General features: G+C 47.1%; 1 protein-coding gene across 3 annotated transcripts in view; it reads right to left on the reverse strand.

Annotated features, from left to right (window-relative positions):
* Positions 1 to 19,394, reverse strand: part of INTU (inturned planar cell polarity protein) — a 157,784-nt gene extending 138,390 nt beyond the window's left edge. For 2 of the 3 annotated variants that reach the window (XM_030191756.1, XM_030191755.1), the window contains exon 1: positions 2,527 to 2,781. In XM_030191756.1, the coding sequence (XP_030047616.1) occupies positions 2,527 to 2,648 (122 nt within the window). In that variant the 5' untranslated portion in view covers positions 2,649 to 2,781. Of the gene's footprint in view, positions 1 to 2,526; positions 2,782 to 19,271 lie in introns of those variants that run through there. The other variant, XM_030191757.1, reaches the window with a different exon arrangement.
* Between the last annotated feature and the right edge of the window lie 668 nt (positions 19,395 to 20,062).

The raw sequence follows: 20,062 nt of genomic DNA on the forward strand, positions 1-20,062 counted from the left end.
ATGCCCTGCCCCCTGTCACACCCCGCCCCTGTCACACCCCACCCGTCACTCTGACCCCTCCCCCAAAGAATGTCAGATTCCCTCTCTCTTCCCCCATGTATATCCCCTCCCAAATTTTCCAGCCTCCACCTACATGACTCCATTCACTACCCCTCCCCTCCTATACCTTATTGTAGTGCCCTGGTGGTCTAGTGACCTCTTCGGGGCAGGAAAGAGCCCCCTAATTCCTGCCTGGCATGGCTGTAGACCTGCCTTGCTCCTGGCGCTGATTCAAAAAAAGTTGCCGAGAGTTCAAGCAATGACCTTGCAAGATTTCTGTGGAAGTCTTGCGAGGCCGCTGCTTGAACTCTCGGCAGCCATTTTGAAGCAGCACTGGGAACAAGGCAGCTCTACAGCTGGCAAAACCCGCCCGGATACCCGGCAGTGTCCTCAAAAAGAGGACATGTCCGGGTAAAACCAGATGTACGGTAACCCTAGCCCAAAGGAAAAGGGATTTCCCCAAGGAGCTATGAGGCCTGCAGCAGGTGGATCCCAAGAAGAGGCAGAAAGGCTGGTAGTGATAGTGAAAGGGAACAGTTGTCCCTGTCAGCTGGCTGAAGTGTAGACCCACAGCTTCCTCAGGAGTCCGCTAAGATAATGTGGGAAAGGGAGCGTGCATCTGGCTAAGTTATGTCCCTGGCGATAGACTGTCTCTCATCTTGTCTTCTCTCTTCTGTTTATACACAATGTCTGTCTCCCTCCCTGTCAATGCTACAGTCTATCTCCTCCCCTCCTCTGAAAATAGATGGTGTCTCTCCCTCTCGTTACAGCTCCTCTATTTACACACAGTGTCTCTCCTTCCCTATGTGTGGTTACAGACTGTCTCTCATCTTGCCTTCCCTCCTCTGGTGCCACTGTCTGCATTAAAAATACAGTACAATGCCAATTATCTGGACTATCCTCTGCAAGGGCTGGTCCGGATAATCATAAATCTGGGTAATTGGAAAAAAAAGTTGGGATATTAAAATTGCTCAACAGAAGGATCCGGCACTATCTGGAGCTGGATAGAAAGAAGGCCCTGTGAGACTCTGTTAATGCGCATGCATGTATATATGACCATGCAGGCACTTTCGATACAGTGGAGCTTTGCGGAGGCATCTTTCTATCCACCTCCAGGCGGTTCCGCATCCTTCTGCTGAGCAATTTTAATTTTTCAACTATCTGTGCAAAATGGAGAGGGGGGGGGGGGGGGGGGGGGTGACGTCAGTCTGGATAATTGGACATGCGGATGATGGGTGTTCGGATAATTGGAATCCAAGTGTACCTATATTTGAGAGCTAGAAGCAGCAGCGTTACAGAAACTGTTTATTCTATTGAAACTTAATATACTGCTTAGATTACACAGATCTCAAGCATACAATATCAAATCTACTACCTTCCTTGTCTCCTTTTCTAAGGTTGCTCTTCAGTTCTTATTTTATATACCAGACGTACCTAAGTGGATTTTTGGGGGCTCAAGGTGAGTTTCATCCATAGTAACAAGGCAGATAAAGTCCTGCATGGCCCATCCAATCTACCGAAGAAGATATTACGCATACTTGATCTTGATCTCTCCTGTCCTTGACATTTTCAGGTCACAGACTATAGAAGTCTGCCCAGCTCTCTGGGTGGCCCATTCCAGGGCCGCCGAGAGACTGGGCCAGGCCCGGGACAAGGCCGCCCCCGGGCCCCCCCACACCCGAGGTCGCCGGCCCCCTCTCCACCCCGGGGCCCTCTGCACTGACGTTAAGCGCCTCACCTTCGAAAGCGCAGCAAGCAGCGGCAGACCACTCCTTCCGTGTCCCGCCCTCGCGGAAGTTACATCAGGCAAGGGCGGGACATGGAAGGAAGGAGTGCAGTGTTGCCAGGTGGGCGGTTTTACCGCCCAACTGGGCGGTTTTCCGCGACCCGCTGCGGGACATTTTTGCCCGTGGCGGGTCGCGTTTTTTTGGGCTTCTTTTTTTTCTTTTCGGTGGTTTTCAGGCGTTTTTTTTCGGCCGCGGGGGGCGGGGTTAGTGACGTTCTGGGCGGGGCCGATGACGGGGAGGCGGGGCCGATGACGGCAGGGGCGGGGTTGAGACGGCGGGGGTGATGACGCAGGGGTGGGGGTGTCAGGGGCGGGGTTTGGGCTGTTTTTAGGCTGGATTGGGTGGGAAAAAAATTTTCCACCTGGCAACCCTGAAGGAGTGGTCCGCCGCTGCTTGCTGCGCTTTCGAAGGTGAGGCGCTTAAATTCAATGCCAGGGAGCGAGGGAGGGAGGGCGGCGGCCGCCCCCCCCCCCCCCCCCAAGGCCTGGGCCCAGGGAATTTTGTCCCCCCTGCCCCCCCCTCTCTGCGGCCATGGCCCATTCAGACCTGTCTAGCCATAATCGTGGCACAGACAATTATGGCTTTTAACATTAGACTTAAAGCTCTGGATAACTTTATAGTTATGGCAGCTGCAAGAACCTAAGCTAAGAATGCGGATCCCAGAGCAGAGCAATCAAGGAAACCTTTCTCTGATCCTTACTTAGAGGAGAAGCTGCTGGAGTCCGTGTAGGAGGCGGGGGATTCCTGCTCACTGCCCTCCTCGTCTCCGGAGTCTGCTGGGGCCTGCCCGGGTCCTGGGCCTCGGTGCCTCTCTTCAGCCATCAGGACGCTCCCTTCCCTTCCTGGCAACAGCTGCGCAAGGCCTCAACTGCCCCTCCCCCTCCTCCGAGTGGAGCCCTGGGAACCTCACACCTGCCACCCTAAACAAAGCCACTTCTCACTGCTCACGAGCCGCCATCAGCCCAACATCCGGGTACTCGCGTGTCATCACACGCTACAGCCTCCCCTGTCCCGAAAGGTGATTGGCTGCGGGCTCGTAGCCATGGAAACGGGGAAGCTTTCCGGCCGGCTGCAGCAGCACGAGAACAGCGAAAGCGCGGTCTGACTTCACGAGACACGCTGTGTGTAAACAGAGGAGGGAAGGATAGATGAGAGACAGTCTGGAACCACACAGGGAAGAAGAGACACTCTGTATAAATAGCAAGAGGGAGAGACATCATTCATTATCAGAGGAGGTGAGTCTGTAAGCATTGACAGGGAGGGAAACAGAGGAGGGAAGGATAGATGAGAGACAGTCTGGAACCACACAGGGAAGAAGAGACACTCTGTATAAATAGCAAGAGGGAGAGACATCATTCATTATCAGAGGAGGTGAGTCTGTAAGCATTGACAGGGAGGGAAACAGAGGAGGGAAGGATAGATGAGAGACAGTCTGTAACCACACAGGGAAGAAGAGACACTCTGTATAAATAGCAAGAGGGAGAGACATCATTCATTATCAGAGGAGGTGAGGCTGTAAGCATTGACAGGGAGGGAGACAGAGGATGTGTACAAACAGAGGAGGGAAGGATAGATGAGACACAGTCTATAACCACACAGGGAAGAAGAGACACTCTGTATAAATAGCAAGAGGGAGAGACATCGTTTATCATCAGAGGAGGTGAGTCTGTAAGCATTGACAGGGAGGGAGACAGAGGATGTGTATAAACAGAATAGGGAAGGATAGATGAGAGACAGTCTGGAACCACACAGGCAAGAAGAGACACTCTGTACAAATAGCAAGAGGGAGAGACATCATTTATTATCACAGGAGGTGAGGCTGTAAGCATTGACAGGGAGGGAGACAGAGGATATCTATAAACAGAGGAGGGAAGGATAGATGAGAGACAGTCTGGAACCACACAGGGAAGAAGAGACACTCTGTATAAATAGCAAGAGGGAGAGACATCATTTATTATCACAGGAGGTGAGGCTGTAAGCATTGACAGGGAGGGAGACAGAGGATATCTATAAACAGAGGAGGGAAGGATAGATGAGAGACAGTCTGGAACCACACAGGGAAGAAGAGACACTCTGTATAAATAGCAAGAGGGAGAGACATCATTTATTATCAGAGGAGGTGAGGCTGTAAGCATTGACAGGGAGGGAGACAGATGATGTGTAGAAACAGAGGAGGGAAGGATAGATGAGAGACAGTCTGTAACCACACAGGGAAGAAGAGACACTCTGTATAAATAGCAAGAGGGAGAGACATCATTCATTATCAGAGGAGGTGAGGCTGTAAGCATTGACAGGGAGGGAGACAGAGGATGTGTATAAACAGAGGAGGGAAGGATAGATGAGAGACAGTCTGTAACCACACAGGCAAGAAGAGACACTCTGTACAAATAGCAAGAGGGAGAGACATCATTTATTATCACAGGAGGTGAGGCTGTAAGCATTGACAGGGAGGGAGACAGAGGATATCTATAAACAGAGGAGGGAAGGATAGATGAGAGACAGTCTGGAACCACACAGGGAAGAAGAGACACTCTGTATAAATAGCAAGAGGGAGAGACATCATTTATTATCACAGGAGGTGAGGCTGTAAGCATTGACAGGGAGGGAGACAGAGGATATCTATAAACAGAGGAGGGAAGGATAGATGAGAGACAGTCTGGAACCACACAGAGAAGAAGAGACACTCTGTATAAATAGCAAGAGGGAGAGACATCATTTATTATCAGAGGAGGTGAGGCTGTAAGCATTGACAGGGAGGGAGACAGATGATGTGTAGAAACAGAGGAGGGAAGGATAGATGAGAGACAGTCTGTAACCACACAGGGAAGAAGAGACACTCTGTATAAATAGCAAGAGGGAGAGACATCATTCATTATCAGAGGAGGTGAGGCTGTAAGCATTGACAGGGAGGGAGACAGAGGATGTGTATAAACAGAACAGGGAAGGATAGATGAGAGACAGTCTGGAACCACACAGGGAAGAAGAGACACTCTGTATAAATAGCAAGAGGGAGAGACATCGTTTATCATCAGAGGAGGTGAGTCTGTAAGCATTGACAGGGAGGGAGACAGAGGATGTGTATAAACAGAATAGGGAAGGATAGATGAGAGACAGTCTGGAACCACACAGGGAAGAAGAGACATTCTGTATAAATAGCAAGAGGGAGAGACATCATTCATTATCAGAGGAGGTGAGGCTGTAAGCATTGACAGGAAGGGACACAGACGATGTGTATAAACAGAGGAGGGAAGGATAGATGAGAGACAGTCTGTAACCACACAGGCAAGAAGAGACACTCTGTACAAATAGCAAGAGGGAGAGACATCATTTATTATCACAGGAGGTGAGGCTGTAAGCATTGACAGGGAGGGAGACAGAGGATATCTATAAACAGAGGAGGGAAGGATAGATGAGAGACAGTCTGGAACCACACAGGGAAGAAGAGACACTCTGTATAAATAGCAAGAGGGAGAGACATCATTTATTATCACAGGAGGTGAGGCTGTAAGCATTGACAGGGAGGGAGACAGAGGATATCTATAAACAGAGGAGGGAAGGATAGATGAGAGACAGTCTGGAACCACACAGGGAAGAAGAGACACTCTGTATAAATAGCAAGAGGGAGAGACATCATTTATTATCAGAGGAGGTGAGGCTGTAAGCATTGACAGGGAGGGAGACAGATGATGTGTAGAAACAGAGGAGGGAAGGATAGATGAGAGACAGTCTGTAACCACACAGGGAAGAAGAGACACTCTGTATAAATAGCAAGAGGGAGAGACATCATTCATTATCAGAGGAGGTGAGGCTGTAAGCATTGACAGGGAGGGAGACAGAGGATGTGTATAAACAGAACAGGGAAGGATAGATGAGAGACAGTCTGGAACCACACAGGGAAGAAGAGACACTCTGTATAAATAGCAAGAGGGAGAGACATCGTTTATCATCAGAGGAGGTGAGTCTGTAAGCATTGACAGGGAGGGAGACAGAGGATGTGTATAAACAGAATAGGGAAGGATAGATGAGAGACAGTCTGGAACCACACAGGGAAGAAGAGACATTCTGTATAAATAGCAAGAGGGAGAGACATCATTCATTATCAGAGGAGGTGAGGCTGTAAGCATTGACAGGAAGGGACACAGACGATGTGTATAAACAGAGGAGGGAAGGATAGATGAGAGACAGTCTGTAACCACACAGGCAAGAAGAGACACTCTGTACAAATAGCAAGAGGGAGAGACATCATTTATTATCACAGGAGGTGAGGCTGTAAGCATTGACAGGGAGGGAGACAGAGGATATCTATAAACAGAGGAGGGAAGGATAGATGAGAGACAGTCTGGAACCACACAGGGAAGAAGAGACACTCTGTATAAATAGCAAGAGGGAGAGACATCGTTTATCATCAGAGGAGGTGAGGCTGTAAGCATTGACAGGAAGGGACACAGACGATGTGTATAAACAGAGGAGGGAAGGATAGATGAGAGACAGTCTGTAACCACACAGGGAAGAAGAGACACTCTGTACAAATAGCAAGAGGGAGAGACATCATTTATTATCACAGGAGGTGAGGCTGTAAGCATTGACAGGGAGGGAGACAGAGGATATCTATAAACAGAGGAGGGAAGGATAGATGAGAGACAGTCTGGAACCACACAGGGAAGAAGAGACACTCTGTATAAATAGCAAGAGGGAGAGACATCATTTATTATCAGAGGAGGTGAGGCTGTAAGCATTGACAGGGAGGGAGACAGATGATGTGTAGAAACAGAGGAGGGAAGGATAGATGAACGACAGTCTGTAACCACACAGGGAAGAAGAGACACTCTGTATAAATAGCAAGAGGGAGAGACATCATTCATTATCAGAGGAGGTGAGTCTGTAAGCATTGACAGGGAGGGAGACAGACGATGTGTATAAACAGAGGAGAGATGGATAGATGAGAGACAGTCTGTAACCACACAGGGAAGAAGAGACACTCTGTATAAATAGCAAGAGGGAGAGACATCATTCATTATCAGAGGAGGTGAATCTGTAAGCATTGACAGGGAGGGAGACAGACGATGTGTATAAACAGAGGAGGGATGGATAGATGAGAGACAGTCTGGAACCACACAGGGAAGAAGAGACACTCTGTATAAATAGCAAGAGGGAGAGACATCGTTTATCATCAGAGGAGGTGAGGCTGTAAGCATTGACAGGAAGGGACACAGACGATGTGTATAAACAGAGGAGGGAAGGATAGATGAGAGACAGTCTGTAACCACACAGGGAAGAAGAGACACTCTGTACAAATAGCAAGAGGGAGAGACATCATTTATTATCACAGGAGGTGAGGCTGTAAGCATTGACAGGGAGGGAGACAGAGGATATCTATAAACAGAGGAGGGAAGGATAGATGAGAGACAGTCTGGAACCACACAGGGAAGAAGAGACACTCTGTATAAATAGCAAGAGGGAGAGACATCATTTATTATCAGAGGAGGTGAGGCTGTAAGCATTGACAGGGAGGGAGACAGATGATGTGTAGAAACAGAGGAGGGAAGGATAGATGAGAGACAGTCTGTAACCACACAGGGAAGAAGAGACACTCTGTACAAATAGCAAGAGGGAGAGACATCATTTATTATCACAGGAGGTGAGGCTGTAAGCATTGACAGGGAGGGAGACAGATGATGTGTAGAAACAGAGGAGGGAAGGATAGATGAGAGACAGTCTGTAACCACACAGGGAAGAAGAGACACTCTGTATAAATAGCAAGAGGGAGAGACATCATTCATTATCAGAGGAGGTGAGGCTGTAAGCATTGACCGGGAGGGAGACAGATGATGTGTAGAAACAGGAGGGAAGGATAGATGAGAGACAGTCTGTAACCACACAGGGAAGAAGAGACACTCTGTATAAATAGCAAGAGGGAGAGACATCATTCATTATCAGAGGAGGTGAGGCTGTAAGCATTGACAGGGAGGGAGACAGAGGATATGTACAAATAGAGGAGGGAAGGATAGATGAGAGACAGTCTGTAACCACACAGGGAAGAAGAGACACTGTATAAATAGAGAAGCGTGGCCGCTGTGTGTTTGTTTATCAACTGGAGTTACAGTAAAGCTGTTTCGTTCCTGGTGTGGGCTATATTATATTATTTCGTAAGAGAGAACAAGTCTGGTCTTTTGCATGCCCGGCCTGCCACCCTCAAGGCTGGTTCTGGCCCCGGTCCCATAACAAAAAAAATATTTTGTGTGTCCTCTCAGCCACCATCTGGGTTGTGACTAGGCAGCACCTAGCTTACCTTGAATAAGGGGGGGGGGGGGGGGGTTACACATGTATATGTTTTAGTCTCACCCAAAACACACCCAGACCACACACCCTTGCAATATGAACCTATTTCTGATTTCAGCACGTATATAGTGGATTTCTAAAATTGGGATTTAACATGTATTCAACACATGGAAAGTAGCAAGTTCATCTGATTTTACTTAGTAATATTTGGAAATAATCCTAAAATCTAATTTTTTAGAGGGAGGAAAAGATCTCAGATGCTCAGCTTGCTGTCATTTAATTTAGCAACAAAAATGCCATCCGAACGTCCTCACTGGTCTAAAAAACCTCCTCAATTTTTCTTGTTTTTTTGAAGTTCACACATGCTTTACTTTTCTGTTCATTGTTTCACAATATTTGATCAACTAGGGATTAAAGGACACATCCTTTTTTTCTAAAAGATACTTCATTCAGTTTCTCCGTTTTGCTCAACAGAACGCCTCCGTTTCACAATATGCTTCTTCGAGAGACAAACTATCAACTTTTCATTCTTAGTGTCCTAATCATAGAGAAAATGCATAAGTAAAATCCAAAGCTACATGATTTGTATTTTATACTAGTAAAACACGCCTGTTTCTGACACAAATGAAATGGGCGCTAGCAAGGTTTTTCTCGGTGTGTGTATGTTTGAGAGAGTGTGTGTGAGATGGACTGTGTGTGAGAGAGAAAGAGTGAATGTGCGAGTGTGTGTGTATGACAGAGAGAGAGTGAGACTGCTGGGTGCGAGTGTGTCTCCTCTGTCCCCCCTCCAGCCACCCAGCGAGTCTCCTCTGTCCCCTGCTCCCCCTCCAGCCACCCAGCGAGTCTCCTCTGTTCCCTGCCCCCCTCCAGCCAGAGGCGTATCTGGACTCGGGCGGTAGGGGTGCCAGAGCCAGAGGGAGGGGGCACATTTTAGCCCCCCCGCCACCGATCCCCCCGACATTACCGATCCCCCTGCCATTGCCAGACCCCCCCCCCACCAACGACTCTCTCCACCCCCCCTCCCGCTGCTAACCCTCCCCTGCTGCCGTCGCTTACCTTTGTTGGCGGGGGACCCCAACCCCCCGCCAGCCGAGGTCCTCTCTTCCGTTGCAGGCTGCAAGTTGCAAAGCTTCCTGTTCTTCTGAGACGTACAACGCGCAGGACGTCAGGCTCAGTTTCAAATTCTGAGTCTGACGTCCTGCACTTTGTACTTGCAGGATGTCAGACTTAGAAGAACTTTGCTTTATAACTTGCAACCTACAACGGAAGAGATTACCTTGGCTGGCGGGGGTTGGGGTCCCCCGCCAGCAAAGATCGGCGATGGGTTGGCGGCGGGAGGGGGGTGGAGAGGGTCGGCGGTAGGGGGTCCAGACCAAAATCTGCGGGGGCCCAGGCCCCTGTGGCCCCACGCAGATACGCCCCTGGCTCTAGCCACTTAGCGATTCTCCTCTCTCCCCTGCTCCCCCTCCAGCCACCCAGCGATTGTCCTATCTCCCCTGTCCCCCCTCCAGCCACTCCTCCACTTTAATCAGCATATATTAAATTCCCCCCCATGTGCTACAGAAAAGCACCGAGCACATCCAACGTTCTGAAGCCGAGAAAGTGAAGCCTTCAAGCCTTGATGCATTCGTGCGCTCTGTAAGGCTCCATCTCCTCAACTGACGACACATAGTTCCGGTATGTTGCAGGAATGCTTCAAGGCTTGAAGGCTTCACTTTCTCGGCTTCAGAACGTTGGAGGTGCGTTTTATTATATAGGATGCTTAGACTTAATGCTTTAGCTTCATTTTTTCCCCATATTATATTTTTATTGCTAAATTAATGACAAAATGTCGAGCATCTGAGGTCTTTTCCTCCCTCTAAAAAATTAGATTTTAGGATTATTTCCAAATACTACTAAGAAAAGTCAGATGAACTTGCTACTTTCTATGTGCTGAGTAACCTCATTAGCAAGATATTAGCCACTTAAGTTTTCAATTGGATTTAAAGTGTATACAATATACACATCTAGGTGCTAGTTTATGCATCTCCAAATCATGAACAGAACTTCTAAAATGACTGCCAAAGTATCAGAAGGAGGAACTGAGCCCTGCTGTCTTTGGTGCTTACCTGGCTTCTTTGCCACCCGTAGCACCAAAGTACTACTACTACTACTTATCACTTCTATAGCGCTACAAGGCATACACAGCGCTGTACACCATACATGAAAAGACAGTCCCTGCTCAAAGAGCTCACAATCTAAATAGGACAGGCAAACAGACAGAACAACTAAGAGGTAAGGGAATTAAAGTGGTGGGGATTAAAGGGTACAGGGCAAGTGAGTACTACTACTACTACTTAACACTTCTAAAGCGCTACTAGGGTTACGCAGTGTTGTACAGTTTAACAAAGAAGGACAATCCCGAATCCCTGCTCAAAGGAGCTTACAATCTAATGGAATGGTTAGGAGTCAAAAGCAGTGTTAAAGAGGTGGGCTTTTAGAATCTCCAATAGTAGCAACATTCCATGTAGAATCTCAAATAGGGAAAGGGAACTGGGGCTTGACATATCACCTTTCTGAGGTTTTTGCAACTGCATTCAAAGCAGTTTACATATATTCAGGTACTTATTTTGAACCAGGGGCAATGGAGCAGGGCCGTGCCAATACGGTAAGCGAGGTAAGCATGGCAGGGGGGCGCAGTCATTTGGGGGGCGCCGCCGCACCATGCTTACCTCCTCGCCCTCCCACTCCCATTGCCCAACTGCCGGCGCTCTCTTCTCTCCTGCAGCAAGATCCCTTTTTCTTTTTTAATACTTTTAATTTTACCTCCATCCGGCAGCGCAGCGTCAGTGCAGGAGGCGGCGCTCCCGACGTGTCTAGCCTTCCCCTTCGCTCATGTTCCGCCTTCTTCTGACATCATTTCCTTGACGTCAGAAGAAGGCGGAACATGAGCGAAGGGGAAGGCTAGACACGTCGGGAGCGCCGCCTCCTGCACTGACGCTGCGCTGCCGGGTGGTCACGGAGGTAAAATTAAAAGAAAAAAAAAAGAAAGGGAATAATTGCCGGAGTGCAGGGGAGAGAGAGGAGCATGCAAGGGCAGGGTTCATGGAAGGGAGAGAGAGGAATTGCTGGATAGGGTCAGGGATGAATGGAGGGGGCAAGGGACAGATGGGCATGGATTGATGGGAGGATAGGGCTCAGGAAGAGAGGGGAATTGTTGGATAGGGATGAATGGAGGGGACAGGGGACAGAGGGGCATGGATGGATATGGATTGCAGGGCAGGGCTCAGGGAGAGAGGGGAATTGCTGGATAGGGTGAATGGAGGGGGCAGGGGACAGAGGAGCATGGATGGGCATGGATTGGGAGGGCAGGGCTCAGGGAGAGAGGGAAATTGCTGGATAGGGTCAGAGATGAATGGAGGGGGCAAGGGACAGATGGGCATGGATTGATGGGAGGGTAGGGCTCAGGGAGAGAAGGGAATTGCTGGATAGGGATGAATGGAGGGGGCAGGGGACAGATGGGCATGGATGGATATGGATTGCAGGGCAGGGCTCAGGGAGAGAGGAGAAACTGCTGGACATAAAGGGGAGGGAAGAGAGATGAAGGAGATGAAATGAGGGAAAAGGAAAAGAGGAGAAAAATTGCACATGGATGAAGAAAATAGGCAGAAGCTGAGGACCAGAAATGAAGAAGAAAGGAGGAAAGGAAAGAAATAAATGGAAAGGAAGCCCTGGAAACGGAGTTAAGAGGACAGATAGCCGCAGAATCAGATACTGGGCCAGCATGATCAGAAAAAGAAAGTCACCAGACAACAAAGGTAGAAAAAAATCATTTTATTTTCATGTTTGGAATATGTCCACTTTGAGAATTTACATCTGCTATCTTATTTTGCAATGTATAGCAATTTGTTTCTAAGAATATTGCTGACAATTCCTGTCAGTGTGGTAAGTGATCATTTTCACCAGGGGGGGGGGGGGGAGGGGCAACTGATAGTCTGCAGGGGGGCACCAGAGACCCTTGGCACAGCCCTGCAATGGAGGGTTAAGTGACTTTCCCAGAGTCACAAGGAGCTGCAGTGGGAATTGAACCCAGTTCCCCAGAACCAAAGTCCACTGCACTAACCACTAGGCTACTCCTTCGCTAGCAACATTCCACGTAGAAGCCTGCCCTTGTAGATCACCAATGCGGCTGCGCAGGCTTCTGTTTCTGTGAGTCTGACTGTTGCTAGTGGAATAGCAACATTCCATGTTGAATCTCAAATAGTAGCAACAGAATCTACTACTACTACTACTTATCACTTCTATAGCGCCACAAGGCATACGCAGCGCTGTACACCATACACGAAAAGATAATCCCTGCTCAAAGAGCTCACAATCTAAATAGGACAGACAAACAGACAGAACTAAGAGGTAAGGAAATTAAAGAGGTGGGGATAAAAGGGGACAGGGCAAGTGAGTAGTGGTTAGGAGTCAAAAGCCCTGTGAGCTGCTGATAGTTCACACGATTCCCTAAGCAGTGTCTGCAATGAACACTTGTGAATTTCTTGCAGGTTTGATTATTTGATACAATCATGTCATTGTAAAACAGTTAAAAAAGGTTTTGCAGGATTATAGTATGAAACTTAACAAAGCTGCCATGCATATTCAAGAAATAATTGCATTTATTGAAGGCTGGTAGGGAAATCAGGTATTATATAAGCACTCATTACTACCAAAGAAAGAATTCAATAGTAACTTTGCATTCTTGTACAACCAGCTCGAAGAAATGAAAAGCCTTTAGATAATATCAGCAAATACTGAATGAATTTGCACAGGATTCTTCAGAATGGCTGATCCTATAATCTAGATGAAACAGATCTCTGGAGAATCACACGTTTTATGTTGAATAGAGCTTGACGGCAGTCCAGGCAGTTGGCTGCTCCTTTTCAAACTCCCCAGTAACCCCTAGAATTCTACTTAAAATTCCAGAGTAAGAACAAGAGCTGAAAGAGGCTTTATGAAGCTTACTAAAAACAGCTTGGAAAGCTATGTCACAAGAATAAGTAAGTAGTCTGGCCATTCCCTCCATCATACTTGAGAAACTCTCCAGGTTTTACCTGGAGACTCTGGTAAACTCTGTGCACAAGGCTCCTTAGGACAGTGCCACTTTTCTGCAGGCAGTATGTGGGGAACAGGAGGAGAGAGCAGAGCAATTGAATTCTACTTTTCTCTTTTCACCTCACCAGAATAGGAAGCTGCTGCTCTCTCTCATTCCGGGATTCTAGACTCCGCAAAGAGCAGAGGACGGTAGAAGGAAGAGAACACAACGCAAAAGCCAAGAAACTGATATACTAGAGGAGAATGAAGGACAGTCAGACTTGAGAAGCATACTAGGGTCATCCCTGGGGGCAGAGAGTAGGGAAGAGACAATAGAATAGCTGAAGGGAAGGTGGCTGAAAGTCAAAGTTGATGCACATCCTTCCCCCTCTCAAACATTCCCAGATATGTCCTCTATTCATCTGTGGAATTTAAGTAACTCATCAAGAATTTTGCATTGCAGGCAGCTAGGAAGAAAAATGCTCTTTGTCTAAAGCATGGTCTTGATTTATCAAGGGGAGCCTTGAGTCTTTGTGGGTCATAAAGCACCATCCTAAATGACAGCCAATGAAGACCCATTCATTCTGCCCTGTTCTCAAGCTTTGCTTCTCCGAGTAAATAAGAATACAAATTCCTACATTTTACCAGCTCCATTGTCTCATCTCTCATGATTTACCCACTCTCACAGCCCCGTTTCTCCCATCCCTCTCTGTATCTGTCCAAACCCATGATGTTATGTTATATAACACTTTACTTCTATTCTGCAACTACTTATAAAGTTCTCTGGGATTACTATATTCAAGAAGTTTGACTACAAATATCCAGAAGTTACAATTTATAAAGCTAGGACATTCACTTATTAGATAACAAATTCTTACTGAATAGCCAAGCTTTTTACTTTTATGAAACATTAGATAATTAGTTACTTTTCAGATTGACAATGGCAAAGAATTCCGTATTGAACCAGCTTGATAATAAAGTGAAGAATTAAACATTTTTCAAAATTTAAACTTTTTTTACTGATGGAAAACAAAGAAACATCTGATTATGGGTTCTACGTATAGAATCAGTATGCAAAAGAGTAACCCAGTCACATAAGTAAGAAGGTGCCGATCCAGTTATGATCTTAAAAATAACAGTGCAGGCTTCGACTGGCAGCCAGTGTAGTTCCAGCAGCAATGGAGCTACTGACTCAAATATACAAATACAGAATAGCAATCTAACTGCTGAATTCTGCACCTTGTACCCCTTTGATCCAACTTCTTGAACATCCAGTGTAAATAACATTGCAATAATCTATTCTAGATAGGATCAAGGCCTGGACAAGCAATCAAAAATGAGAAAGATCCACATATGTTTGAATAGCTCTTAATTTCTTCATCATATAAAAAAAGATTTTTCGTCTAAGAGTTTTTACATGACTGGAGAAGGTAAGCAAACTATCTACTGTGACCATTAAATAATGAGTGGAGTTGAACGGGTAGATGTGAAGCGTCTGTTCACGCTTTCCAAAAATACTAGGACTAGGGGGCATGCGATGAAGCTACAATGTAGTAAATTTAAAACGAATCGGAGAAAAGGTTTCTTCACTCAACGTGTAATTAAACTCTGGAATTCGTTGCCAGATAATGTGGTAAAGGCGGTTAGCTTAGCGGAGTTTAAAAAAGGTTTGGACGGCTTCCTAAAGGAAAAGTCCATAGACCGTTATTAAATGGACTTGGGGAAAATCCACTATTTCTGGGATAAGCAGTATAAAATGTTTTGTACATTTTTGGGATCTTGCCGGGTATCTGTGACCTGAATTGGCCACTGTTGGAAACAGGATGCTGGGCTCGATGGACCTTTGGTCTTTCCCAGTATGGCAATACTTATGTACAAACAGAGAATATCAATCTAACCGCTGAATTCTGCACCGGTTGTACCCCTTTGATCCAACTTCTTGAACATCCAGTCTAAATAACATTGCAATAGTCTATTCTAGATAGGATCAAGGTCTGAACAAGCAATCAAAGATGAGAAGGATCCACATATGTTTGAATAGCTCTTAATTTCTTCATCATATAAAAAAGATTTTTTGTCTAAGAGTTTTTGCATGACTAGAAAAGGGAAGCAAACTATCTACTGTGACCATTAAAATCTTAGAACAAGATTCAAATATAAAGGTGTCTGCAGCAATAGAAAAACTTTGGGGAAATCCAGATTTTAAAGGACCCAGTCATAAGAACTTGGGGGCCCTTTTACTAAGCCATACATGTGTCTACGCGTGTCCAACGTGCACCAAAATGGAGTTGCCACCTGGCTACCGCATGGCTCTTGTGGTAATTTCATTTTTAGTGCGCGTCCGATACGCATGTCTGAAATAATTTTCGGACGTGCGCCAAGTGGCATTTGACGCATATAGGTCATTACCGCCCGTTTACCAAAATGGATGCGCGGCGATTTTCATTTTGCCGCACGTCCATTTTCGGCAAAAATTTTAAAAAAGTAATTTTTTTGCAGGTGCGCTGAAAAATGATTCTGCGCACGGCCAAAACACACGCCTACACTACTGCAGGCCATTTTTTTCAGCGCACCTTAGTAAAAGGACCCATTGGTCTTTTTCACGATTCAACTGAAAACATTCTTCTTCAACAAGGCCTACAATGAGAACCTACAACCTCACTAAGTCACCTCACCAACCCACTCAATTATGAACGCCCACCTTCTATAACTACCCTAATCACTCTCTTCCTTCTTCTTTCTTCTCTTCCTTGATTACTACACATTACTAACTGTATCTGGTGGTTGGGAGGCGGGGATAGTGCTGGGCAGACTTATACGGTCTGTGCCAGATCTGGTGGTGGGAGGCGAGGCTGGTGGTTGGGAGGCGGGGATAGTGCTGGGCAGACTTATACGGTCTGTGCCAGAGCCGGTGGTGGGAGGCGGGGCTGGTGGTTGGGAGGCAGGGATAGTGCTGGGCAGACTTATACGGTCTGTGCCAGAGCCGGTGGTGGGAGGCGGGGATAGTGCTGGGCAGACTTATACGGTCTGTGCCAGAGCCGGTGGTGGGAGGCGGGGATAGTGCTGGGCAGACTTATACGGTCTGTGCCAGAGCCGGTGGTGGGAGGCGGGGCTGGTGGTTGGGAGACGGGGATAGTGCTGGGCAGACTTACACGGTCTGTGCCCTGAAAAGGACAGGTACAAATCAAGGTAAGGTATACACAAAAAGTAGCACATATGAGTTTATCTTGTTGGGCAGACTGGATGGACCATGCAGGTCTTTTTCTGCCGATGCGCCCCCCCCCCCCCCCCCCCCCCCGCCAGTTCACTATGTATCTGATATCCTGAAATAACAATGTTAACAAATCTATGTAAGCCACATTGAGCCTGAAAATAGGTGGGGGAATGTGGGATACAAATGCAATAAATAATAATAATAACTTAAGGTTATAGCGTTGGCTTCATTCAGACTGTGCTGCTTGTTACAGGGCCAACAATACTATGTTGTAAACCTGGAAGGGAAGGCTACAGAGGGGCAGGGCTTTCAAAGGAGACAGGGAGACTCGGTGGGTGCCTGGAGGGGGGGAGGCAGGGGAGAGAGGAGAATCGCTGGGTGACAATGATGGGAAGAGAGTCAGGGGAAGGAGTAATAAAGTCCAGGCATGATAAGTGGCTTCCAGAATAAGCATGGACAGTGGTGCCTGTAAAGATTATGAATAGCCTTGTAAATACCCCCCCCCCCCCCCAAGAAGGACAGTGGTAAACGGGTTCCCTCAGGGGACAACGGAAGCCTGGAATTAATTTATTTAAAAATAAATAAATATATGTATTCTGAGAAAGAGAGCATAATATATTATAACCAGGGCTTTTTTTGAGGGGGTACTTGGGGGTATTGGGTACCGGCACCTTTTCCATTGTCTGCTAAAATTGACCAGGTTTTAATGCAAGAGCTCAGACTCTACACACCAATTCTGCCTTGCCATAGATTCTGTGACTAGTTGCAGGGGGCCTGGCTATTGTTGGGTGGGTCCCTTGGTGATCACACCACCCCTGAAGGGTGGCCTGGCATTTGAGTACGGGCACCTTTTTCGCTAGAAAAAAACACACTGATTATATAACTCTAATTATTAGATCTGCCCAAAGAAAACCTTCACAATTAATTGCTGCCATGGAAAAAGTTCACAATAGCCAGCTGCCTCTAGTTTAATTTCTTCCTTTCTTTTGTGGTAACAATAAGTTTGTTGTTGTTGTAGTTTTTTTTCCCAAAATGTGCACTTTCACTGGGTCTGTAGCAGGGCTTCTAGAATGGCTCTTGGCCACTGCAGGTTCTGTTTTGTCTGGGCAGAGTTTGCTGCTGCTGCTGCTTGTTCGTCTCAGTTGGGTCCTTCCAGCACATCCCTCTGATTAACCAGGCAGATATCCTCTCCACCCAATTAAACAATATTTTGTTTAAATCAATGATCTGAAACAGAGGATCATTTCATTACTCGGACCCCATTTTGGGTTCGGGTGAAACCCCATGCAGTTTGGATTCTCGGGATCCGCAGGGTCTGCAGCATCCATGTTTTACCCGAACCCCCTTTCCATCTCAAGCTGAGCAGCAGGGTAACCTCACTTTGAAGATCTGAGTCTTATATTTCTAAAAATGGGGCAGACGTACGACTCCCAGAATTAATCTTAAATGAACCGACACCAAAACTTTTACCAGGACAAGTTATCATTGATCTCTGTCTATTTGTTTACTATAATCACAATGTCATTATTGAAGGTTACACATTACCCTTGTCCTCTTATACCTGAAATGATGTGTATATCTATTTATTTCTGTACTTTAAATGCAATAATATTCTGTATTTCTCCTTCCGGAAATGGCGATCGCCATTACGGCATAATGTAAGCCACATTGAGCCTGCAAAGAGGTGGGAAAATGTGGGATACAAATGCAGTAAATAAATAAATAAATCCAGTGGCATTCCTGGCCTGGATGGCACCCTGGGCGGAGCGCCGATGCGCCCCCCCCCCCCCCGCCAGATGACACCTCCCCCCCTCCGGCGAAATGACACCCCCCCCGGGTGCACGCCGCTGGGGGGGGGGGGGTGCCGCGGCGCATGCCTGCTCTGAGTTCGCTAACCTGTTCCGGGGCAGAGGGAGTTGCAGCGAACGATCGAAGTTTAGCGAACTCGGAGGAGCAGGCGCGCGCTGCGGCACCCCCCAGCGGTGTGCACCCGGGGCGGACCGCCCCCACTGCCCCCCCTTGGTACGCCACTGAATAAATCTTCTAGTTTTTAAAAGTAAAATTTGAGATCACTGTCCTGACTTCCTAAAAAAAGAAAAACAACAACGAAGAACAATATTTCTGGCTTCTGTGTACTTTCTCTTTTTTACTTTCTAAGTGTAAGGATGTCCCTGCTGGCAGCTACCCTGGGAGTTTGCCTTGTCTTTCCTTTCAATAACTAAATGATATTCTTTGTTTTGACTAAACATAAGGTTCTGTACCATTATCTTTATCACAAATATCTATACCACTATACAGTACAACTCAATGATTGAACCACGCGGTTTACATAAAAACATACAATTATAGCACTTTAAAAAAAAAACAAACTTGACAAAAGCAGCCTGCATTTCCAGAGCACAAGGGGTCCCTTCCTAGACACCCACCAGACAGGACTTAACAAAGATCTGGGTTTTCTAGCCCATTATAAACTATTAAATTCTACTGCTTTGTCACCCTCTTATCACCATGCATATCTCCCTGTCCCTCATCCACCCAGCCCTCCCTGGCTATCACCTAACCCACCCCACCCTCATCCTGTGAGACTGTCATTGAAATGCTTTGATGTTTCACTTATATATACTGTTATTTATCAACATTTGCTTATTTCTGATCTGATGCAGAAGGTTTACCTTCCAAAGCTAATAAAAAAAAACCCGGTGTTAAGTTAGTCCAATAAATAAGGTACCATCTTATTTTCTCTTCTTCTATTTCTGTTGATTCCCTTTGGCTGCCACATCCCTTTACTCAAGGTTAGTGAGGAAACCTGGGAGCCTGCCCTCTCCATGCCATGCCTGAGGTGGCCGGGCTGATGGTCCCTGGAAATAGGGGTGACTTTGCTCCCCTGCCCCACTCACCTGTGCAGCAGGACACTTCGCAGCGAGTCCAGCTCCTCCAGGCTCCGAACATGCTGCACCATGGCTGGGGGCTGTGGCTGTCACTGGCCCCGGGAGCCACCTGCACCCTCCTCCTCCTCTGGCAGGGGGAAAGAAAGCAGCACAGCCGGGAGAGGTGGGCTGCCCCTGCTCTGATCAGCTACTTCAGCCCGGTCTGTATAGCCCAGCTCTGAGCTGTCATCTGCTGTCTCTGCTCTCTACTGCTGTTGCACCTCTCTTCTAGCTGCAGCTCTCTCTCAGCCGATTGCGTGCATGCGCTGTCTCTTGACTCCCTTCCCAGTAACCTCTCTCTCTCTCTCTCTTTTCTAGGCTGCTCCAGTCCTGCCCCTCCTTCTGTCAGAGCTCCTACTCCCTCCTGCCTGTTCCCTCCCTGCCTTGCACGTGTGAGCACTGGCCTTTCCCTGATCCCTTCAGCTCACTCCCAGGCATCTGCAGCTGTCCCTATAATCACTTTCTGGTCCTGTCCCAGCCCACTGTCTCTTCTCCATGTTACTAATATGTGAGCTCTGCGGCAGGAGATGGGAATGGGGGAGGGGAATTCACCAGCACCCAACCAGGACTACAGAGGTCATTTAAAAACATAATAAATAAATAAAACAAAAACAACACAGATCAGGTTCACTATCAAACAGAGCACTTCTTAGAGTCTAGCCTCTTTAGCATTGGAAATCCAGTTCCGTTTAGATCAAATCAACCACTTTTCAATTAATAAATGCCCCTCAGGGCAAATTGCAGAATTACAGGTGAAATAC

Source organism: Microcaecilia unicolor, chromosome 2 (assembly GCF_901765095.1).
Source record: "Microcaecilia unicolor chromosome 2, aMicUni1.1, whole genome shotgun sequence".
In the NCBI taxonomy this organism is placed as follows: Eukaryota; Metazoa; Chordata; class Amphibia; order Gymnophiona; family Siphonopidae; genus Microcaecilia; species Microcaecilia unicolor.